The following is a 26193-nucleotide window of genomic DNA, read 5'->3' as shown; positions in this document are numbered from 1 at the left end:
GGAGACAGACATGTAATTGAGAACATCATCATCAGCAGCAGCAGCCAATTCAATCATTAAATGATGTGGCCTCTTCAAGTCATGGATTCAGGTAGGCTTTCAGCAGTCTTCTCCAGTGGGATGGTCTTGGGCAGTTCTCTGACAGGTGTTACCAGCGATCTTCTTGATGTCTTTGTCCCATATGTCTGGTGGTCTTCCTCTAGGCCTCCGGTGCTCTCTCGGACTCCACTCCAGTACTAGCTTCGTCCATTTGTTGTCATTTCTTCTTGCGACGTGGCCAGCCCACTGCCATTTCAAGGAACTTACTGTCTCTAAGATGTCGTTAACCTTCGTCACAGACCGGATGTCATCTAACCTTTTCCTATCCTTTCTTGTATAGCCCAGCATTGATCTCTCCATGGCTCTCTGTGCTGTCCTAAGTTTCCCTTTTGTAAATGAGTTCAGTGTCCATGTCTCACAGCCATACGTCATCACAGGAAGAATGCATTGATCAAATACTGCTTTCTTCGGATTTACTGGCATTTTTGATCTGAATACTGTTTAATTCTTCCCAAATGCTTGCCAGCCAAGCTTGATGCATCGATAGATTTCCGGCCTTATGTCTCCCTTCATATTTATAATCTGGCCAAGGTAGACATATTCACTGACCTCTTCTAATAGACTGTCTTTGACATTCACATCTCCAGCTGGGACCCATTTGTTGGACATTACTTTTGTTTTGGAAAGGTTCATGTTCAAGCCAACCAGCTGACACTCCGATGCAAGATCTGTAACTAAGTTTTGGAGCTCTGCGAAGCCTTTGGCCAGTAAGGCAATATCATCAGCAAATCTCAAGTTGGTAAGCCTTCTTCCATTAATTCTAATTCCCTTACCTTCCCAGCTCAGCTTTGACAGAGCCATTTCCAATACAGCAGAGAACAGTTTTGGGGAGATGGGATCGCCTTGCTTGACACCCCTCATGATGCGGAATTCTTGAGTTAATTCGCCGATGTTAACATAAGCTGAAGAATTCTCGTAGATTTTCCTGAGCACTTCAATGTATGCTGCTCCCACTCCTTGCTGACTCAAAGCTTAGAGGACAGCTACATGGCTAACGGAGTCAAATGCCTTTTCAAAGTCAACAGAGGCAATGCAGAGAGACAGTTGGTACGGTATTCATTAGCTCTGCTTATCACTTCACTAACGGTCAGAATGTGGTCAATAGTGCTAAAATTGCTTCAGAATCCTGCTTGTTCTATAGGTTGGGCTGAGTCTAGGGTGGAACTAATTTGGTTTAACAAGATCTTTGAGAAAATTTTGTACAAAATTGAGAGCAAGCTGATAGGACGGTAGTTTTTAATATTGTGAATACTTCCTTTCTTGTGTATCAAAATAATCTTAGCCTTGTTCCACGATAGTGGGATTGAAGCATAGTGCAGGCAGGAAGTAAATACTTTTGCCAAGTGATTTATTGTTACCTCTCCTACCAGTTTGAGGATGTCAACACTGAGCTCATCATCACCCGGCACTGTTCCCTTCTTCATGCTATCTAGAGCACACTTGACTTCCGATGGGAGTATATCTGGGGCGCTAGGTACATCATTTAATTTAGATACACTCAAATTTTCCCTTGGATTGCTATACGAATTGCTATAAAAGTCTCTGATGAACTTCAAAACCTCCTCCTTTTCAGTGATTCGACTTTCATTTCCATCGAGTGCGATAATCTGTTTTTTACTGATTGTGTGTTTTTGCTGACTCTAAACTTGTCTTGTTCTCCAAGCTTGCTCATAAGGTGTCTTCAGTGAATTTCTGTATGTTCGTTTTCATTTCTCTTCACACTGCCTTACATAGTTCGGAATACGCTACCATTTCACGATCGGTTTGGATTTTCATTTCTCTCCTCTGTTGTAAAAGGGTTTCAGTTTTGGCACTGAATTTCTTTGGTTGTTTATTTGTTTGGCATAGGCCACTGACTTCTTGTGCACTTGAAACAATCATTTCCACCAAATCACCATCTTTAGTTACTTGGAACTTGCTTTGGAGGACTTCTTGGAATTTTGAGGAATGTTCTTCCAGGTTTTTGAGGTTGATTACCCTTCTCTTCCCTTTCATAAGTTTATTCCTTTCATTTCTTACATTGAGTTTGACCCTTGCTCTCACAAGACGGTGATCACTGCCAGTGTTGAACAGATTTAGCACTGATACGTCTTTAACAATCTGCGGAATGTTTGACCAGAAAAGGAGAGGAGCAGAGAAGGGGAAAAGATCAGTGGATGTGTTAGTAGAAAACGGTGCACAATGACAATGAGGAGACATGAAATGGGAGGAGGTAATAGGACTGTTGGGTGGAGGGTGTGGGGATAGTAAGTTGCCATAGTTTGAGGCTGGGATAGTTACTGAAGCAGAGAATGTGTGTTAAGGATAACTCCCATCTGAGCAGTTTGAGAAAGCTGGTGGTGGAGGGGAGGATCCATGTGGCCTGGTTTATGAAGCATCCAGTCCCTGCGAGCTCCCCCAGACAGTGCTCTTCTCTTCCCCCACCAGTACCCTACTGTCCCTGCCCCATCCTTGCCCAATTCCAGACAGCTGCTTTCTCATTCAACGCAAGATTTGCTTCTGGCTGCAGCAATTGGAGATAGTGGTCATGTAAGGGTTAACAGTCCTTTCATTGTGCATATCTGCAACTGAATGTGCCATGTCTATATTGCGTAACAGCTTCTTCTTTTCATAATGTTGCTGATATTCCAGTCTGTACTTTCCACTGATTAAACTTTAAAAATTCCTTTCCTATTCCACCATAAAGACATATAGGTGTTTACACATTTTTTGTCTTCTGTAGCTAAAAGTGTTTGAATGATAGTTGGTAAAGCATTCCCAAAGGACATCAGAAACTTTGATAATATTGTAGGTCACAAACACAAAATAAATTTTCCATAGTGCCTGATTGCCGCCTTTACCATTTGTTCTTCCTTTTTTGATAAAAACATTTGATTTAGAATTTATGATTCTGTGAACTTGTTCTTCTCCCTTCTTATTGTATAGGTGTCTGGGAGAATGGAGTAGGTGAATGTTGCCTGGTGGAGGTGGGTGGAGTTGTAAACAATGAAGGCAGCCAGATGTTGTCGAAGTCCTTTATTGTCAACTGTAAACAGACATAGTGCAGCATGCCTACAGTAAGCAGATGACAGGTGACAGGTGCTGTTGAACCGTGGACCAAAGTGCACCGGTGTGGACATGCCACTGTAAGCACCTCTCAGAGACAGAAGCAGCTTTGGCTCTCATCACATTCCAATAACCAGCTGTTGCTATTTCAGGATGGAATGAGAACATATTGTCTTGGCTGACAACAGTAAAGCAGGCCACTGGCACCTAAAGTGCAAGACAGCAGTGACGTCTGGGTACCAAACAATGGATTAATTTGGGGTGCTAAAACTGGCAGCGTCAGACCCCAGTGTTGTGGAGGTGAGTGGACCTCACTTCATACCTCGGACCATTAGGCAGTGGTAGGATCCTCGGCAGGCAACCTCAGGAGACAGCAGCAGAGTGATGACAATGTGATGACTATGACATCAGGCAGAGGTCGTTTATACACCATCTGGCTGTGATGATGATAGCTCCATCAGAAGAATGTCGGTGATACCCTGGCACAGACCCAACACTCAGTGGGTGTCAGTGCATACCCCAGCTGTGTTGATGACTTGCTTAGCTGCCCCAGAGGGTATACATATGACAAGACGGGGGCTTGTTAATGCAGAAGACAAGTACTATTACATACTTCTGTGCTGTTGAAATCTCCCAGTCAGGCTGATCATTGCCTGGAGAACTGAGTCACCACTGAGAAAGCTGCTGGTATGGTGAAATGCTGTATCACCTGGCTGCAGCTCAGTTCCTGAATATGGCACTGGGCTTCCATCCAGACCCACATTGCTACATTAGCTTCAACTGGTTGATGGGGATGCTTTATTATTACCATTTGATCACTGAAGTAAGATAAACCTTTTATTATATAGTATCTATTTTATACAATACAATTGATCTATAAATAAATTATTACTTGAAGTGCCCTTCCATTCCAGTTGTAAATGTTACTATGGGATATGAACTGAAGCTGAATATCAGTAACTCTCTGCCTTTGATCAGTACTATCTATGGTATAACAAATCAATACCGCACTATGGGTACCATAGTTGGCAATGGAATTGCAAGTTTCCATCAGATGCCAATAGTCGTCTTGTGTGATCCATTGGACCCAATGGAGCATTCCAGCAGCTCTGGCTTACGAGTGCCCTCTGCCGCTGCCATAGAGGCTGGCTGGTGGCTTCATCCTTATTGACACTGGAGGCTGGACTTTATTTCTTGCTCCACAGCTTGTAATGAGTCTTCATACACTTGAAGAAATACAAGTTAAGTAAATCTTCTGTTTACTGTGTTAACATGTTCAGTAATAATTTCTGCTCCTGTCCAGCCTTCCTATGATGAGAGTTGCCACACCACTCTGTAGCCTACCTTTCCTTAACATTGTGTGAAGTAGCACACAAAACTATCAAGAGCTGAGATCAATATTGATATCTCAATAATGGTGTAGAATAATTTACCAGTTATTTATATTATTTTTTGATAGTACCCTCTCCTATTGCTTAATGAAGTTTAAAACATCTGCTATTTGAGGCCTGTACAATGTCAGAACTGCTATCCTGTATATTTCCTAGTCTATCACTGAAGTGCAGCTTTCAAAGAGGTGATAAAATCTCTATGGTCTGGAACTTAATTCCAATTTTTGTGAATATTGCCACACCCCCTTAACTCATATCATACCTACAGTAATGTGAAGTAACATGTGGCCGTCTAAATGCATCTCTTCAATTTTTGTGACTGTTAAATGTTCTGTTATGTGTAACACACTTGTTGAAATGCTTCTAGATTTTTTAATTTCCTGCTTTGATATAAGAAGTTATCAAATTTTAGTATGTTACTTTGATAGTATTCTGCACATGAACGAGAGATTAATTTTAAAAACTTTACTCAGTGGTTCCCATTGGTTATTATAATTGAAACAATGAAACCTGTGCGATGCACATTAATAATTTTTAATAACTAATATAGAGATGAAATCATTAATTGCACTTGGGTTTCATTTACGTCATCAGTGGCCCACATTTCACAGTCTTTATATTATTTTCAACATTCCCACCATCACAATATGCCAGTATTTCTGTATCTGTCACCAAGTTCACTCTTCTGATCTTTCATTTACAATTATTTCTTCTTTACTAGTTCTTCTCCATTGGAATGAAAACTTCAAAAAATCATTTATCTCATTTCAGTTTACTTTCATATGTTTCATTCTGTTATTCTGTTCTTATCTTCATTTTCCCACAGTTTAAGAATCTGATACTTTTTTTCTTTCATCTGATATTCTTAATAAATGCTTTTTTTTTCCAACATTGTTACTACTACTTCAGACTTCTGGTAAAGTTCTTTGTTAGGTCCAAGCCTATTCTCTACACCTTTCAGCTTCAGGCTCAAGATTTTTCAAAACATTATGACCTCTTTTTTTCCCCATGTCTCTCTTTCTGGTCATGTCTCATTTTCTGCAGTGTGTTTGGACTCATGTTTGGCAACCATAACCGAATGTTTTAAACTAGACCTGTTACACAAATGTCTTGTTAACTGATAAGCAATTCAATTTTCTTGACTTGCTCTTCACTTGCAATCTTCTTTGATACATCATCTTGTGTTATTCTCTTATGTCCTTATCTTTCTTAACTTTCCCTTTTCCTACATCCAAATTCCTTGGAGCAGCTTTTGATGTTAGTCTTACATCAGAACTATGACCAGTAAATAAATCTATTTATGAGTTTAGTATTCTAATTGCACCATTTGAGTACATCTACAAGTCCATTAAGCTCACCACGAAAATCATTAATAATTGTTACATGAACAGTTTTATACACAATCACAGAACAAGAGCTACACTTAACTTACTATTTATCCAAGAAAAATAAAAAAAACTCAATATTTCCTACCAGGAAATTGAACTATCAACAAACTGTCAAAGGGCATTGAAGAGATAAAGAAACCCACCTTATTTAAGAAGGCGCATAGTATACAATAAAGATTTGTTTAGTTGTTGAACAATAATAAATGGTAAAAATGTAGCAAATGAATACTAAAAGACATCTCTCACAATAAAATATATCTTCATAGTATAATGCAAGTCACTGGAAAATCAAAGCCCATACACAGTGTGTGATGCATATTACTAACCACCTTTGATTTTCTTACGCTCAATATCTCTTTCATTATGGAATGATGCTGACTCAGGTTTTCAGACAAACGGTGAAAATGTGACGAAAAGGGGTATTGTCATGTTCCAGATGTCAAGTGAAAGTAATCAAGTGAGAAGTGAGAGAGAGAGAGAGAGAGAGAGAGAGAGAGAGAGAGAGAGAGAGGAAAACATTGAGAGATAGAGTTTCTGGCCATTAATTACCTTAGGAGACACTGTACTTAGTAATGGCAGTAGGCATATTAAACAGTACACAACATTGTCCTAGCTTTTAGAACTATTAATTCCTTCCTTGGGGAAGACCCCAAGGTGAAAGAGACCCACCTCCTCTAAGGACGAGTGATGGAGGGATGCAGGAGGTCAGAGGAGGGAGAGGAGGGGATAGAGAGAGAAAAAGAAAATTCAGATTCAGATTCTTTGTTCACCATTGACCACCAGAGGTGGAATAGGCAATTTACATGGATATCATATAACATTTTCCTTGAATAGTACATTAAAGCTGAATAAGCATTGCAAATAGTGCCCATAGATGATAACATACACCATAACATAAGATAAATACATTCAGTGACATCACATAATGAAATCCTTAAAAATTAACGCCAATTGATTTTATATTCATAAATTCTGTTATATTGTAAAAAGGATTGATTAGTAACCAGTTTAGTAGCTTGCTCCTGAAGCTATTTATGTGAGCCAACTGAGAAGAAAATGGAAGTTTATTAAATATTTTTAGACTATTGATTAGATGGGAATTCCCTGTTCTTGTCAGCCTGTGCCTAGGTATGTCTAATTTTGTTTTGCCTCTCCACACTCCATATGTGACTGAAAGAGTCCAAAATAAATAACTCTTAAATATTCTTTTGTCACCAGGCTTCTCAGTTTCCGCATTACATAAGTAACTTGAGACAATTTTGTGCAGGTATGGTTGATGTATGTCTCCCACGTTTAGAGTCTACATGAATTCCTAGAATTTTAACTGCTTTCACCTCTATCTCTTTTGACAATCCTAGTATAATCTGTTGGTTTTTATCAGGATTGCAAAGCAGTGTATTTGATGAGAACCAGTTTAGTGCTGCTTCCAGGCCATCTTGCATCATATCTTGCAGAACTGATATGTTCTCATACTGAGCAAGCAAAGTTGTGTCATCAGCATAACAATTAACAGTATTGGGGATACAATGGGGTAAACCATTGACTGCAATTATAAAAAAGAAGCACCCAAAGACAGATCCTTGTGAAAATAGATGTGTAAGCAATTAAATGGGATTGAAAGCAGAGAAATTCATCTATAATTATTAAAATCATTCTTGTTTCTTTCTCAAATAACTTACATGTCAGAGCCGTTAGAGACACTTCAGTAATTCACTGTTTCCTAAATATCCTCAGACAGGTTACAGTGTAAAATAACCTGCCTCCTGCAGCCATTCAGTCTCCCATCGAGGCATGATGCACCTATCACAAAATGAAATGATGGCACGCAATGGGACATTGATGAACATCATCATCCTGACATGCTTCCTTGGCTGCTTTGTTGGCCATGTAGTTTCCTTGTATCCCAATGTGGCCAGGCACGCAGCAAAAGAGTACCTCCTCGCCATGGTGTTGGAGCTGCTGTAAGGAATCACAGATGAACTGAATCAACTTGCCTACTGGATACATTTGGTGAAGTGCTTGTAGCACACTAAGCAAGTTGGAACAGACAAGAATCCTTGTACAGTGATGTCTGTTAATCTTCGCCAGTTCCATCATGATACTGTATAACTCCACATCATAATTTGTAAATTGCTCTGGAAGACGCACTTTGAAACTCCTATTGGAGAAAACAGTGGAACAACAAACGATATTCTCTTGTTGGGATCCATTTGTATAAACATCAATAAAATTGTAATATGTACTTAAAATGAAAGAAAACAAAACTGTAAAAATGTAATCTTGAGTATAAGTTTTCTTGTACTGTGTCAAGCTTAAAATCACTTTGGGCCTCTGAAGACACCCAAGGCAGTAACGCATTCCACCCTGGCTGTGTATTTGGAGGTATGATAGCTCCTGATCCTGGAGGCAGTCAGTAGCACGTATACAGAATGGCTTGATCATATAGGGCCATTTCCTGAACAGCTGTTCAAAGTTGGGTTGGACCACTGCACTAAATGCCAATGACTGAGGTGACACAGAACCAGAAGGATACATCACTGAATCCAGAGTGGTGGTTCACCAGCCTCTGCACACAGACTCTTAACAGGTCTGATCTGAAAGGCTCCAGTTGACACCCGAATGTCCTCATGGTGGACAGCACCTAACATCTTGAGGTAGGAAATATGGGCTGATCCATAGAACAAGCTGCCATAATCTAAATGTGATCAAAAACAAACGCCCTATAAAACTGCAGGAGGCAGGACCTGTCAGCTTCCCATACTTTCCACTAAGGCATTTCAAAATATTCCATGACTGGAAGCCTTTTTTTCATACGTCATTCAGGTGTGGGAGTCAAGTTAATTTCAAGTCAAATAATAATCCCAGAAAGCACACAGTTCTTGAAAATGTAAAATATTATCCCACATTCTGAGCACTGGTTAGTTATAACTTCAACGAGCATGGTTAAATTTGTCACATGTGGTCTTCTCTGGGGAGAACCAAAAACCAGTTGTCCTGACCCCGGTTTTGAGCCTCCTAATAGTCAGCTGTGTTGCCTTGTTGTCACTGTAAGACTGAAGAAAGAGTAAAAGATTGCAAAGTCACCAATAAACAAACAGCATTTGACAGGGCTCCTGACTGCGGACCAAATGTCATTGGTAGCAATGGCAAACAGTACACCTCTAAGTACACTGTCTTTGTGGGGCCCATTCTCTTGAACATAGCAGTCAGTCACGGCATGGCTAATGCAATATCGAAAACATCGGTGCTTGAGAAAGAATTGGATAAGAAGTGGCAGAGGTCCACATAGTCCCCATTCATAAAGTTGGCGAAGGATGATGTACCTCCAAGTAGTGTCACTCTGTATGTTTTTTTGAGGTCAAAAAATAGACAAACCAAATGGTTTCAGCATAAGACGGACTCCTGTATCACTGTCTCCAGTAGAATTAAGCTGTCGAGGGTGGAACAGTAGCACCTGAAACCTCGCTCGGTGCGGTTCAGGTGACCTCGGGATTCAAGCAGCACACGAGGCAGTGGTTAACTTTGCATTCAATAGTCTTAATGAATAAAAAATAGGAGTGCGGGTTAGCTCTTACAAACAGCATAGTGAACGCATTATTGTGGCCAAGATAGACACAAAGCCCATGCCTACTACAGTAGTACAAGTTTATATGCCAACTAGCTCTACAGATGATGAAGAAATAGATGAAATGTATGATGAGATAAAAGAAATTATTCAGGTAGTGAAGGGAGACGAAAATTTAATAGTCATGGGTGACTGGAATTCGTCAGTAGGAAAAGGGAGAGAAGGAAACATAGTAGGTGAATATGGATTGGGGGGAAGAAATGAAAGAGGAAGCCGCCTTGTAGAATTTTGCACAGAGCATAACTTAATCATAGCTAACACTTGGTTCAAGAATCATAAAAGAAGGTTGTATACCTGGAAGAATGCTGGAGATACTAAAAGGTATCAGATACATTATATAATGGTAAGACAGAGATTTAGGAACCAGGTTTTAAATTGTAAGACATTTCCAGGGGCAGATGTGGACTCTGACCACAATCTATTGGTTATGAACTGCAGATTGAAACTGAAGAAACTGCAAAAAGGTGGGAATCTAAGGAGATGGGACCTGGATAAACTGAAAGAACCAGAGGTTGTAGAGAGTTTCAGGGAGAGCATAAGGGAACAATTGACAGGAATGGGGGAAAGAAATACAGTAGAAGAATGGGTAGCTCTGAGAGATGAAGTAGTGAAGGCAGCAGACGATCAAGTAGGTAAAAAGGCGAGAGCTAATTGAAATCCTTGGCTAACAGAAGAAATATTGAATTTAATTGATGAAAGGAGAAAATATAAAAATGCAGTAAATGAAGCAGGCAAAAAGGAATACAAACATCTCAAAAATGAGATTGACAGGAAGTGCAAAATGGCTAAGCAGGGATGGCTAGAGGACAAATTTAAGGATGTAGAGGCTTGTCTCACTAGGGGTAAGATAGATACTACCTACAGGAAAATTAAAGAGACCTTTGGAGAGAAGAGAACCACTTGTATGAATATCAAGAGCTCAGATGGCAACCCAGTTCTAAGCAAAGAATGGAAGGCAGAAAGGTGGAAGGAGCATATAGAGGGTTTATACAAGGGCGATGTACTTGAGGACAATATTATGGAAATGGAAGAGGATGTAGATGAAGACGAAATGGGAGATACAATACTGCGTGAAGAGTTTGACAGAGCACTGAAAGACCTGAGTCGAAACAAGGCCCCGGGAGTAGACAACATTCCATTAGAACTACTGATGGCCTTAGGAGAGCCAGTCATGACAGAACTCTACCATCTGGTGAGCAAGATGTATGAGACAGGCGAAATACCCTCAGACTTCAAGAAGAATATAATAATTCCAATCCCAAAGAAAGCAGATGTTGACAGATGTGAAAATTACCGAACTATCAGTTTAATAAGTCACAGCTGCAAAATACTAACGCGAATTCTTTAGACGAATGGAAAAACTGGTAGAAGCGGACCTCGGGGGAGATCAGTTTGGATTCCGTAGAAATTTTGGAACATGTGAGGCAATACTAACCTTACGACTTATCTTAGAAGAAAGATTAAGAAAAGGCAAACCTACGTTTCTAGCATTTGTAGACTTAGAGAAAGCTTTTGACAATGTAGACTGGAATACTCTCTTTCAAATTCTGAAGGTGGCAGGTATGAAATACAGGGATCGAAAGGCTATTTACAATGTGTACAGAAACCAGATGGAAGTTATAAGAGTCGAGGGGCATGAAAGGGAAGCAGTGGTTGGGAAGGGAGTGAGACAGGGTTGTAGCCTCTCCCCGATGTTATTCAATCTGTATATTGAGCAAGCAGTAAAGGAAACAAAAGAAAAGTTTGGAGTAGGTATTAAAATTCATGGAGAAGAAGTAAAAACTTTGAGGTTCGCTGACGACATTGTAATTCTGTCAGAGACAGCAAAGGACTTGGAAGAGCAGTTGAACGGAATGGACAGCGTCTTGAGAGGAGGATATAAGATGAACATCAACAAAAGCAAAACGAGGATAATGGAATGTAGTTAAATTAAATCGGGTGATGCTGAGGGAATTAGATTAGGAAATGAGACACTTAAAGTAGTAAAGGAGTTTTGCTATTTAGGGAGTAAAATAACTGATGATGGTCGAAGTAGAGAGGATATAAAATGTAGACTGGCAATGGCAAGGAAATCGTTTCTGAAGAAGAGAAATTTGTTAACATCGAGTATAGATTTAAGTGTCAGGAAGTCGTTTCTGAAAGTATTTGTTTGGAGTGTAGCCATGTATGGAAGTGAAACATGGACGATAACTAGTTTGGACAAGAAGAGAATAGAAGCTTTCGAAATGTGGTGCTACAGAAGAATGCTGAAGATAAAGTGGGTAGATCACGTAACTAATGAGGAGGTATTGAATAGGATTGGGGAGAAGAGAAGTTTGTGGCACAACTTGACTAGAAGAAGGGATCGGTTGGTAGGACATGTTCTGAGGCATCAGGGGATCACCAATTTAGTATTGGAGGGCAGCGTGGAGGGTAAAAATCGTAGAGGGAGACCGAGAGATGAATACACTAAACAGATTGAAAAGGATGTAGGTTGCAGTAGGTACTGGGAGATGAAGAAGCTTGCACAGGATAGAGTAGCATGGAGAGCTGCATCAAACCAGTCTCAGGACTGAAGACCACAACAAGAACAACAACAACAACAACAACAACAGTCTTACCCATACAACTGGTAAGGGCTACACTCCAGTAACTGTTAGCAGCGCTACAGTCCTTGCCTGGTTTCCAGAATGGAATTAATATTGCCTCCTTCCAAGTTGTGGGGTACTGTCCATAAAACCACATCTGATTGAAACAAGAGGAGAGCTGTGCTTTCACTCCAGGCACAGATGATGAAGTATGGCATAATGGATATCATCAGGTCCTGCAGCAGTGTAACTGGCTGCAGACAGAGCTGATTCCAGTTCCCATATGGGGAAAGGAAGGTTGTAGACATCGACATTATGCAAGAAATGGAGCTTCCTCATCTGTGCAGTCCTCCAGAACACCTGAAAAGCAGGAGCTTGCCTGGATGATGCAGTGACAGTAAAAAAGTGTTCAGCTAAAACCTGAGCCATGTCTTCTGACGCATCCACCAAGACCCCATTTCTTGAAAAGGCCATAAGGGAATGTGTACTGCCCTTGCCTGAAACCCGCCTTATTAATCCTCAACCTTGTGCAGTGGAAGTAGGCCAATGAATGGAAGTTGTGAATTCCTTCCAGGAATCACTCTTCCGTTCTTTTATCACTCATCTCATATGAGCTCTCACAGAGCTGAAGGCATGAAGGGTTTCTGTAGTTGGATGGTGTTCCAAGTTCCACAGTTCGTCCGGCTCTGGTCATCAAGCAACAGTTGTCACTCAACCTAGGTATAGGCTGTCGTCTGAGGTGGTTACTAGACTGGGGGATGGACTCTGCATCAGCCTGTTGGATGTCACAAGTGATATGGGCCACCATCTCCTGTGCATAGTCCTTTTGTTAAAAAATAGCCTGTTGACTGTATTGAAACCACTTTGCCTTTTGAATTATCCATTTTCATGGTATCCTGTCTGCCACAGCCCAAGCTGGCAGACGGATCCACACTGGGAAGTGGTCACTAGAATGTAAACTGTAGTGACTTCCCAGTGGAATGAGTTGGCAATAGCTAGGAACAAAAACTAAGGTCAATGGCTGAAAATCACCCTGTGGAAACGTGTGTCATCTGACCTGAGTTCAGAAGGCAGATATTCTCAGAATGGATGAGTTGCTCTATCATTTGAACCCTGGAGCAAGTGGTAGCCGAGCCCCACAGCACATAGTGTGCATTGGAGTCCCCCACGAGGAGGAAATGGTATGGGAGTCCCCAGAAGAGTTCTGTCAGTGCATCTGAAGCCAAAGCATTATGAGGTGGAAGATATACAGAACACACTGTGGTATTAAATGGTGCAAGAACTTCCATGGAAACTGCTTGTAGGCCATGGTAAGAGGGACAGGAAAGGAGTGGCACCTGTCGTCAATGAAAACAGCCACTCCACCTTTAGCTCTGTCTCCTGTAACAGGCAGTAACCCCGTAATGCTGGTGTGTCAATGACCTTCAAATGAGTTCTTGTAAGCAGATGCAGGACAGTTTCTCCTTGACCAGGAGCTGAAATTCTTCCAAATGTGACTGGTGTCAATTTAAACTTCATCGCAACACTTAAGTCCCCGTGGAAGCCACTGATTAGAGATGGTTGGTCCTGCCTTTCTCCCTTGAGACTGTGATTTACTGGGGAGAGCAGGGGAAGTCAAATTCGAAGTCCATACCCTCTAGAGCATAGCCCCCATCTGAGAGGGAGAGAGCTCGCTCATCTGAAGGTGTAACTGCCACTTTCTTCTACTTTGAACTACTTTTTGAAGGACTTTTTTCTTACTTATGGGAGGATTTGGTTGTTTGGGTTGAGGGGATGACTTAGTAGGCTTCTGATGGCGGGCAGTGGTATGTGGCTTAGATGGCAAACCCATTGACGGTGGCTTCTGAAAGATTTCTGGTTCAAGTGTAGCATTTCCCCCACAGATACACCAACAAATGCATGTTCCCATACTCGAGTCTGTGGTCCGAGTTTGTGTGAAGGCTCCACACTTGGTGACTGGCTTCTTAAGGGCTGATGCAAAAGAAGTAGCAAAAATTGTAGATTGCATAGTTTTGAAAGCCTTTTTAACTTTACCACAGCATATGCATCTCGTGACTTTCAACTCCTGAATTTTACTTTCCTCATTGTAAACTTCACACTTTCTGTTGCACACGGGGTGATCCCTGGAGGAGTTTATACATTTCAGAAGAACTATACAAGAATTATCCAATTCATGAACTGGGCCTTCAAAATTTCCACGCATAGCCCTCCCTTTACATCCCACAGTGGTATGGCCAAATCTTTTGACATCTCAACCATCACATTGAGTTAGAAACAAACGGACAACCCTAAGATGGATATAGACTGCATGGAGTACTAAACATTAGACTAAACGTTGCAGATTTTTACAGTGTGTCACTGGTCCTCCTCATATAGATCTGCACTTCCATGACCTCCATATTCTTCCATTCTTCATGTAACTCCACAGGGCCCGTCTCCATTATATCAGAGCAGGTAACGATGCCTTTACTAAAGTTAAGAGTGTTATGCAACTTAGTCTTGAGTGGGTAGTCACTTATGGCCTTACATCCCAGAAGCTTACATACTTGGTTCAAATTAGCAGTTTCAACTAGAAGTGTACCATTGCAAAGTCGTTTGACACTTTTTAGCGGCCCAGCAACACCCTCCCTTGTCTTGTGAACCCAGAAAGGGGAGACCTTCTCAAAGGTACCACCTGCTTTCTTGATTACAATGAAAGTTTTATAGCACACTAATGCCCTGTTCTATGATTCTGAGACTACTACTCAGGAGGACCGACCAACTGAGCTCTCTCTGATGAGTGTGTGTAGGTACTATCTGATGGTACACCCGTCCTGCCAGGAGTAATAGTTTGATGAGACCATTCCATAGGGATCCCAAGAGATGCTAGGGTAACACATAATGATCCAGACAGAGCTCTATACAACTTGGAGGGGGGGGGGGGGGGGCATATGACCCCGAGGTTGCCTGCTAGAGACTGTCTTAGCTCAGTCATTCACTTTATCAGCACTCAGCACACTGATGCTGAGGGTCTTTTTTTTATATATACAAGTGTATACTTTCCTTGTAGTCCAGGCAGTGAAGCCAAGGGCCCCATTCTCCAAAACACACAACAATCCACAGCCACGCTGCATGGTTGTCGCTGAAGCATGCCCAGAGCTTACAGTAACAGAGGACTGGTGGCAATAATCAGGCCCCAGCTCTGACAACCAAATGCTGAGCCCCTGGGGGCCCAAAGACACATTTTTATCATGTACTATTGTTAAAATTTCCTCATGTGATGCCTGTCTGGTGTTCAGTCATGGTAACACTGGAATAATCAGGATCCTTATAAGACTATGATTTGATGCAGATTGCTTCATTGCAAATCAAACAATGGAGAATCCAGGATGGAACGTACAATATTATGAGAAGGGAAGTTGCTACTCACCATATAGCGGAGATGCTGAGTTGCATCTCTGATATATGATGAGTAGCAACTTTCCTTCTCACAATACTGCTTCACTGAAAACCAATTTAAGATTGACGATGTGCATATTCCTAGTTCTGAGATCTCTGAAGTATAGTGCCAGAAGGATCAGACTAGAAGGAAAGAGCTACATGAAAACCAAAAAGACCAAATGTGAGGTTAAGCCAGCATTAGCATGCTTGTTTCTGCCATAAATGCTAATAAAATATATTTCTTGCAACTTTCATTTTTCATTGTATATGTGGCATTTTCTATTGAATCTTTGCACATAAGGTGAAATTCGCTACAGACTTTGAAAATACTATGAGGTGTGATTGGAAAGTTTTTAAGGATGGGCTTGTAATTGTACAATGGTGGTACTTACGTGCTAGTGTGATGCATCTCCTTCAAAATAGTCCCCTTCTGACTGAACACACCAACTCAAACGGTGTTTCCACTTTTGGAAACATTCCTGGAAATTTTTTTCCTGAAGTGTGTTAAGGACACACACTGTATTTGCCTGGATGTCTTCAATCAAGTCAAATCGCTTCCCTTTCAGTGAAAATTTCAGCTTAGGAAACATCTAGAAGTCTGCAGGGGCCAAATCAGCAGAATATGGCGATTTTGGAAGCACAGGAATGTTGAGTCTGGTTGAAAATTCAACGATAGAGAAGGCACGATGACCTGGAGCATTGTCACAACGCAGCACACAACTCCCGTCTTTCCACAATGCACGCCTTTTCTTCCACACCTTTTCACATAAACGTTCAAGGACACATTTTTAGTATTCCTGGTTAATAGTCTGTCCCCAGGGATAAATTCATGATGCACAATACCAGCAGAATCAAAACAAATCAACATTGTCTTCACCTTGGACCAGCTTTGCCGTGCTTTTTTCAGACATAGTGAACCTGATGTCTTCCACTGCGAAGACTGCACTTTGGTTTTAGGATCATATCCATATACCTATGATTCGTCACCTGTATTTACCCTATTTAACAAATCTGGGTCATTTTTAGTCAGATTAATCAGTTCTTGGCACACTTCAAGTCGGTATTGTCTCTGGTCACTTGACAACACTTTTGAAATGAATTCTGCTGACACTCGACACACGATCTGATCCTCAATTGAAATTGACTGAACTGCATAGAAACTTAAGTTCATCAGCCATCTCCCTAATTGTAAGTCTATGATCAGAGTGCACTAGGTCGCGAACTTTGACAACATTTTCATTCATTTTCTAAGTGGAAGGAAGACAGGACAGTGGTTCATCTTCAAATGATTTGTGGCCATTTTTAAATCTGTTGAACCAGACAAAAACCATTTAACTGGCTCATACAATTACCTCCAAAAGCTGTTTTTAATAGTTTGTAAGTCTCAGAAGCTGATTTCCCAGTTTTAAAACGAAATTCACACATACTCGTTTCTCCATTTTTATGTCCATTTTCACGCAGACAGAATCCGGCAACAAGCCCTAACTGACCCACACTCAACCAGTTGCCACAACAAACTGACCAAAGGAAATGCAGTCTCCTGTCAGAGGGCGTTCAAGGACCTCCGTGTGCCTGCCCGCCAAACCAGTAAGCAGTAGCAGATCCATTCTTAAAACTTTCCAATCACACATTGTATAACACAACTTCCTATGGTACAAAATTTTAGAAAGTGTATTATCATCAAATTAAAATTTGTATGAAACAAAAAAAATTGCTGTGTATCGTACAAACACTTTTGAAAAATTGTTGCAAGTGTTCCAACGTGGTACACATTTAGTTAATTACTAAGAATAACCTATCACATTTTGAAAGTAATAGGTACAGTAACCTTTGAGAAAATGTTCATGTGATAGTGTTTGTATCTAGCTACACCCCGATCAAATTATTTGAAAAAAAAAAACTAAAAAACCCAATTATAACCAACAACATAATGACAATAAGTGCAAAATTTGGTTCAATTATCTCTCAAACAATCAAAGTTGCATTAGCTTACATGTAATCTTTTATTTTCTGGTATGTCCCCCTTAAAGATCCTAGAAGTCTTTCACTCACTTCCCAGTACACTTACAGCTTAATGGCCAATAATAAAAGTAAGTTTCAGCTTAATTGCAATTTAGAAAATCACAGTAGAAGATAAATAATTTTCACTCGACCTTTGCCTCCTTGTCAAGGGTTCAGAGTGGAGCTGTGTACCACAGAGAAAAGCATTCAACAACCTCTCGACCAACATTAAGCAACACACTGGTGACCCCAAAATGCGAAACAAAAATAAAAATCACAATTAACCATTTCTACAAATTACCTGATGCTGTAGATTCAATGACTGAAAATTCCTGCTACCTACTGGCTAAGTGGCAGTGTCCACTGTAAAACTGCATGACAACTTATACTGTAAATATGCCTTTAACAGAGTAAGTAACAACTTCCTTTGGCAACCGTGTCCGTCGTGGTCTAGCAGTCAGAGCACAAGACTCCAGCACTGGATGTCCCAGGATCAACTAGTCAGGACCAGGCATTTTTCCTCATTCTAGTCTTTCAGGATGGCCTACAGTCCTCTCAGCCAACCACTAAATGAGCACCAGGGATCTTTCTCAGAGGTGAAAGGTGGCTGGGAAGATGAGCCCATCACACTTTCCCTCATCCCACGGTGAAGAAGGGCTGCAACTCTACCTCGGAGTCAGGCCAACAGCTCTGTGACAGGCTTGCACCATGGACTTTACCCTTGTCTAAACATGCATCTAATCTAGCAAACATTTAGCTACAACTAGAATATAAACAGCACCTCTCTGTGGCATAGCAGTATTAATCACTGACTAAGGGGCAGAGACGAGATGCACCACACACATGGATTACCTCTGACATACCACTGAATGAGAAAGTATCAGGTTGCTATATCTTGTCTGCTTTAGTACGCCAATTTATATATTTTTCAAATAGTACAGTAGATCACCTTCAGTTCTCAAGCTGATAACTTCATTGGTTGCCGAGCTGTATGAACTTACTAAGAAGACAAAATTTTCAGTGTCTCAAAGCATTTACAATTTTTACCTTTTTAATTTTAGCACCATGTCACAATGACTGATGTAAGTATGCTTCTCAAGGGGATGGAGATAACATGCTCCAGAGTGACATATGGTCAGGCACAGGGGTCACTAGTGTGGCAACAAGCATCTAGTTGAGACAGATCTCGTGATGAAGCATTAAAAATACACCACATGAAAATTGGCGGCATGTTGGATGAAGTTAAATCTTAAAAATTAATTAGTAAAACATTGATATCATGAGCTGATCTTGCTAGAAGCTATAGTTGTACCAACATTTCATCTTCCTAATAATTTTGATAAAATACTCTAGGTAATAACACAATATTATGAGTAAAAGTAAACGGACAAATGTCAGCAGTAATACCTGACCACTGACTGATTAGAGTACATGGGCCTATGCCTTTTTTTTTATTAACTTAACTTTGTGATTGACATTCCAGCAAATCAAGTGGTAACAGAACAGCCAGCTGCCAAATAATCTTAGTGTTTTCAAGAGTGCCATGTGCTTGCCGTTTAACTTGTTTGGTAGGTACATGCAGAACCTTTTTAAGGATGGCTGACTGCATGCCAGCAACACTGCTTCAGTCACAAAGCTATTCTACTTCAGGATGCCTCAAGCTTTTAATCTGAAGTAAGACTAAATGACAACTGGTTTTGATAATGGGTTTCAAGATTCAAAGAGAAACAATTATTTGACATGTATTTGTATTGAAAATATATTTACAATCATTTATGAGAAGAATGAAGTAACAAAAGACTATATTTCATGGTACAAAACAATATATGCTCTCAACTTCAGTACAGTATCAAGGCAATACTAACAGCTAAACAATGGAAAGCTTCACAATTATACTGACAATGATCTTGATAATCTTTCAGGACATTATTATGAAAACTTTAACATAAATGCACAACATTAGAATAATTACTCTGTGACCGTATTACTTTATACATATTATGAACAGAATCAACAGCCTTCACAAGTGGATGAGATTTTTTCCAATAAAATGCAAAATGCCATACTACATGTAATACATATCTTCTCTTATAATGTAAAGACACACTGTGAACAATATATACATTTCTGGAAAGTATACTTGGATAGGTTGCATACATAAAATATTTAACAATTTACACGTAATATACTTTCATGCAGTTAAATTGTCAATATGTTGTCAGAGTACTTTTACAAGGAAACATGATATCAAATTTCTTTCACTCTGAAAAACAGAAGACCACACTATTTCTAGCCTGCTCTACACTAAATGGAAATACGTATTCTGTGAAATACAAAACCAGTACAACTGAGATCTTTTCCTACACAGGACACATTAAATATACATTTTATTATATATATTATATGCAAAATAACTTGTTCAATCTGAGACAATATTTTCTTGAAATTATCCATTCAACTTGTATATCTGATATATCAAAACAATAAAAAATTAATTACCACATTAATACATACTTAGTATGTGAACATGGGAGGCAACCACAGAATTTAATGTGCAATTTTCTCCACAATGGAACAGCATCTCTTAATCTTTTTCCTTAGTAGCACTGTCCATCTGCATGCAAAATATTATGCCGATTTCTACAATTAACTTCTCATTTAGCCCAAATTTAGATGTTTACTGTATATTTTTACCATAATATATAATCTGCCTAAAACCTGGGAATTAATAAATTGTACTGATCATTTTAAGAATGTATCATTGAGCAAAAGAATTCCAGAAACTACACACAAAAATTTTCTACCAATTCATAAATCAGTCATTATAACAGGATTTGAGTTAACGTGTCACAATGAAAGCACTGTAGCTTCAGCATAGAATACATTCAGTTGTCATCTTTTTTTATAGTTTACTACAACAGAAATTAACTCCATGCACTTGCATAAAATGCCTTTTTCATACTCATAACAGTAATATGAGTAACACAGCTATGAAAGTGAACGAGGAAGAAAAATCTGAAGTGTAGGTTCCATTATATAGCTGGCTCTGCTGTGAACAATAATTCCTGCTTTTCACACGAACAAATGAACAAAATACTCTTGTACAGACATATTTCCTGTCACCCATTCACATTTTATCACCCTCACAAGCTGCGTATATGAAAGGAGGCGAAACATTCACTCTTGCATACCAGCTAATACTACCAAATTACAGCTGTTACGAACACAGTTATCTTTGACATGTCAGATAAACAGAAGATCATGCAGTTTCTTAATCAAGCTATACACATTTGACATTCAAACTAAACACTTACTTTCATGAACACTGAAAGCCCAAAGTGACCTCTTCCATCAAAGTTTGAAGTAATAACCTGTCATTGAAAAACAGAAAGCTGAGCTACCAGTCCATTTATATACATACAATACCAACACTTTGCTAATACCTTCTTCCAAAGACAGTCATAAGGTTTAGTACATGTAAAGCACTGGTATTGCTTTACATCATAATGCTTTCTCTGAATAACCTTTTCACAACAACCAAATTCGGAAAATATTTCACATTCTTTGCACCATTAAGCTCATGTATTCAATTTCCCCACTAAAGAACAAAAGAAGATATTTCCTCTGACGAAACAGGAATGAAATCTGCCCTTGGTCACTCTTCCTTCAATGCTGCTAAACAGTTCTTGAAAAGCTGAACCTGGGCCTGAAAACAAGCACTATATCATTGAAGACTGTCTAGTTACACTTTGATAATACTTCATAATTTTAATTCATTTTACCTTGGCATGTTTCAATTCGAGCTCTGCCAGTTCCATTAGATTCTTCCGGAATGCAACAACTCTTCTCGTTTTAAAATCTAGTAGTTCTGGGAACATATGAGGAATACATATTTGAATATGTAACAGTCTTCTTATAGGGTTATATTATAGGATCTACATCTCATTTTGAACAGTTTACCTAAGAGACAATACAGACTAGTGATAACAGAAGTGTGATTATTTTGACTTTACAGTAACACTAATTTTGAATTGGCTGGCATTTACTAACTAGTGAAAAGAAAGTCCAATTTAAGAACTCATTTGAGAAGATCAAGCATTGATAGTGCTACATATAAAGTATCTAATGGTTAAACATTGTTCTCCAACTCGTGGGCCTCAGAATGATAAAGGTTAAACATCATGAAACAAACTAACATCTTGTGAAACTTCTGCTTGACAAAGTTGCCACTGAGAAACAGAGCAGCAGAAACAAATATTAAAAATAGTGTAAAAGATTAAAACAATGGGAAATGTGTGGAAGCATATTTAACAACTGCAATTAGCCAATACGGTATCAAAAAGAAATTTTCTGCATTATTGTCTACACTAACAGCTGCAGCAACTAATGTAATATTCATAAAGATACTTTAACAGTAAAAAAAAAGTTGAACACTTGCAGCACTGGTAAGAAACCACCAAAAATGATATGGTATTAATCACTTTTAGTACACCATCCCCCCACACAATGGGTGAAGAACTGTAGACATCCAACAGAATTGCCTATGATACACCTTCTTCCAACCATTCTGAAGTTTAACAATAAATCTACACACTGTCAAATTCCTTGTAGAAACTTCTGGAAGCACTCTGTGTAACCTTAGTGTTTGATTAAAACAAAAGTTTCTGCAAAACAAATGCTTGCATACTGGGGATCACTGCAAACACAACCCTTCCATACCTACACTTCAAAACACCACTTTAAAAAATTGGCACCATGATGAAACTAATTCTCTTACAGTACATAAATTAACAGGAAAATGCTCTTATTGGAGAAGAAAAAAAAAACAAATAAGCTATTGTTTGAAAGATGGACTGAAAAGAAGGGTAACAGATGACTCATTCTACTTTCCTCAGCACCTTTAAAAATTTTCTCAAAAATGTTGTCATGCAAACATATTCATATTTTTTTATGCTGAGAGGAGACACTGCCAGTGGGAAAGGACAGAAAAGTAATAAATACTGTCAGAGACAGCAAAGGACTTGGAAGAGCAGTTGAACAGAATGGACAGTGTCTTGAAAGGAGGGTATAAGATGAACATCAATAAAAGCAAAACAAGGATAATGGAATGTAGTCGAATTAAGTTGGGTGATGCTGAGGGAATTAGATTAGGAAATGAGACACTTAAAGTAGTAAAGGAGTTCTGCTATTTGGGGAGCGAAATAACTGATGATGGTCGAAGTAGAGAGGATATAAAATATAGACTGGCAATGGCAAGGAAAGCATTTCTGAAGAAGCGGAATTTGTTAACATTGAGTATAGATTTAAGTGTCAGGAAGTTGTTTCTGAAAGTATTTGTATGGAGTGTAGCCATGTATGGAAGTGAAACATGGACAATAAATAGTTTAGACAAGAAGAGAACAGAAGCTTTCGAAATGTGGTGCTACAGAAGAATGCTGAAGATTAGATGGGTAGATCACATAACTAATGAGGAGGTATTGAACAGAATTGGGGAGAAGAGGAGTTTGTGGCACAACTTGACTAGAAGAAGGGACCGGTTGGTAGGACATGTTCTGAGGCATCAAGAGATCACCAATTTAGTACTGGAGGGCAGCGTGGAGGGTAAAAATCATAGAGGGAGACCAAGAGATGAATACACTAAGCAGATTCAGAAGGATGTACGCTGCAGTAGGTACTGGGAGATGAAGAAGCTTGCACAGGATAGAGCAGCATGGAGAGCTGCATCAAACCAGTCTCAGGACTGAAGACCACCACAACAACAACTGAAAAATAGTAGACAATGGTTGTGGTTTAGGAAGAGTGGAAGCAGAACTACAGCGTGAGGTAAAAAGAGGGACACATTAGCAATGGAATGTAGTTGACAGTGGCAATAGAGTGCTTGGAAAAGAATGAAGGAGAGGAATAAAGAGAAGGCTAGAATGGAAGCAGGTTAGAGCCAGTGATAATGAGAGTGTCTATCAATTACAACAAGGAACAGAGAGATAATGACAGTGAGAACAAACAGCACCAGTGGGAAGGAAAAATGAGAAAGTACCATTAGGGAGGAGGAGGAGGAGGAGGAGGAGGAGGAGGAGGAGGACGGTGTAAGGTAACTGTGGCTGAGAGACACGAGACAGCGACAGATAGACACCCAGATAATGAAACTGAGTTGGGCTGAATGAGAGCATAAGAACAGGAAAGTGAGAATGGATGGATATGAGTGACTTGCAGCAATGGACTAATGGGTGTGAATGAGTTACAGTTAGGAGAGCTTGTGGGAGTGAAGTGAGTTTCATGTTAAAATGAGCATGAATATGTTCAATGCCAAAATTTTTGAGAAAGTTTTTTAAAGGTGCCAAGGAAGGTAGAATGTGGCAGCTGGTATCCCACTTTTCACTCTTTTAAACATGAGCATTTTCATTGTTGTGCTCTGACAGCAGCATTTTTCCACTGGTTCCCTTATCTGACACAACAAGAGTATGTCACTCATATGGAATGAACTTCGTGAGACAGTAAAATTTTGATAGTTTACAAAATTGAAATAAAGAAAAACCCATTTTACATCTCAGATCAAATTTCATGTGCACAAAAATTTTGCATGTACTTCAGTACTACAACGTGAGGTCCCCAGAATCCTTCTGATGATAATGAAGACACTTTTCTGTAAATTTCTCCACATTACATAACTTAGGGAGCTAATTTTCACCTCATACTGCATTTTACTTGCATATTCTATGTGCACAGGTAGGGTAACTTTAGACCTCTGTATCTTGGAAATGGATAAAGAAACTTTTCATGGTAGTTCAAGACAGAGATCTTACAAATGTACCGTAAAAATTACAACAATTTTCTGTGCATTGCTGTCTTTGAACCAATGCTCAGTTTTGGTACAAAAGAAATGGAAAAAACTTCTTTGGGGATTTCTAAGGGACCACCCATGAACAAATGGTGCCTCTGTATGTCCCATGAAGCCAGCTGTAGATCACAACCAATGCAAAAGAACTAACTGATTTGCTCCATTGGTCTAGCAGGAGGTGGTCTGTAATATTCATACATTGACCCTTCATTGTAACATAGTGACACCAAGTATACCAATGGGCCCTAGCCTAATGGCTATCTGAAACAATCTTACCTTTCTATTACCAATAGAACCCGGGGTATGAGAACCGGCAGAACCCCATTTCTATATGTGGCATTTTGGACCATATTAGATAGTGCATGTTGTCACATGTGTAATGAGTTTATTTCTGTGAGATGATTAAAACAAACATGAGAAAATACAGGCTTCATTAGCTTCAAAGCCAGTGTTCTTTCGCAGTGCACAGGACAAGATGGGGGGAGATGGGGGAGAGAGGGGACGGTGGACATGGTCCTGCCTTTTATGGGACAGGAAATTCTGTAACATGACTGCAACAGAAGGTTGTGGATGGGTGAAGGGGAGGTCTTGCACCTGGTTGTCCACAGAGGGAAACAAGCCATGTGATGGCAAATTGGGAACGGGGTTGAAAGAGACGACTAAGAATGGTGGAGGTGACAGTGTATTACCTTAGATAATGAAGGTAGGATTTTGGGTTTGACTTTCCTTATCTCAGGGCATAGCAAGAGACAATATAGGTCCCAACAGAGGGTGACACTAGGTGATCTTAGGCATACTGGTCCAGAGCACTTTCATAACAGGGTTATGTAACAGATGCAATTGCTCCATTTCATTAAACAAATTAGGATAACCCAACTAAAAAATATTAAAAATCAATCTTTCTGTTGGAAGTACAATTTTATGTGGAAATTCATCCCTATATCTATGCTACATATCTGACAGATTCCACTAACTAAAATTCTGTTCACCAGCAGTTCAGCTAAACAGTATAAAAATTTCTGGGTTCAAATTGCAGTGTTAACATTTCACCATTACATACTATGGAAATGCTGCCACTGATGTGAGGAGTTCTGCAGAGAACAAATCAAAGCTAAATATCAGTCACTCTAGGTGCGACGGATCATTTCTGTCCGAGGAAAAAATCTCCTCATACGACTTTCAGTTTTCAACTAATTTTTTTTATTTCTTACCCTGCAGAATTAAGTTCATGGGGACTGAACTATATGCACAATTTTGACAAAGAATACAAAGACAGTTTATACAAGGAACATCCCCTAATGAAAAGTTCATACTGGAGTTTGAACCCAAGAATTATTCTATTGCATTAAGTTACACTCCTACCTCTAAATATCACCAAAAAGGGGGAAGGGCAACACAGAATTGTTTTTTACATTGTGGGCTTTGTACAATATGTAGATAAGAGACAGGCCTTTCAGTGATAAACTGACATGCTTCAAATGGAATAGGCTTGATTTATATGATGTTAGTGTATTTATCCCACTAATTTATTGTCAGGTGTAAGGGTGAAACAACAATACATTCATGGAAATGCAGAAAGTAAAAATGGTAACTACACAACTACTGATCAACATGACATCATAATAAAGTTCTTTTCCACAAGTGATAGGAAAACTTATGACTGGCTCATAAACAAATATTCACTTCATCAGCATGACACCAAACTGAGTAATTTTTGAGTTCTTAAAATGAATTTTAAAATTCTTCAATGACCAAAAAATTTGCAGGTATTATAAGACTAGTAGTTAGCTTACTTATTAGTCAAACGAGCCTAATAACAATA

General features: G+C 39.5%; 1 protein-coding gene across 4 annotated transcripts in view; it reads right to left on the bottom strand.

The window, feature by feature from the left end:
* Window positions 1–19267: 19267 nt before the first annotated feature.
* The window catches only part of LOC124591894 (sorting nexin-6), an 82964-nt gene continuing 76038 nt past the window's right edge, over window positions 19268–26193 (bottom strand). For all 4 annotated transcript variants that reach the window (XM_047131782.1, XM_047131779.1, XM_047131780.1 and 1 more), the window contains 2 exons: window positions 21319–21404; window positions 19268–21242 (listed from right to left, as the gene is read on the bottom strand). In XM_047131782.1, the coding sequence (XP_046987738.1) occupies window positions 21192–21242; window positions 21319–21404 (137 nt within the window). In that variant the 3' untranslated portion in view covers window positions 19268–21191. The remainder of the gene's footprint in view (window positions 21243–21318; window positions 21405–26193) is intronic.

Source organism: Schistocerca americana, chromosome 2 (genome assembly GCF_021461395.2).
Source record: "Schistocerca americana isolate TAMUIC-IGC-003095 chromosome 2, iqSchAmer2.1, whole genome shotgun sequence".
NCBI classification, from domain to species: Eukaryota; Metazoa; Arthropoda; class Insecta; order Orthoptera; family Acrididae; genus Schistocerca; species Schistocerca americana.
The sequence above is the reverse complement of the archived record's forward strand: the minus strand, read 5'-3'. Positions and strand labels throughout refer to the sequence as shown.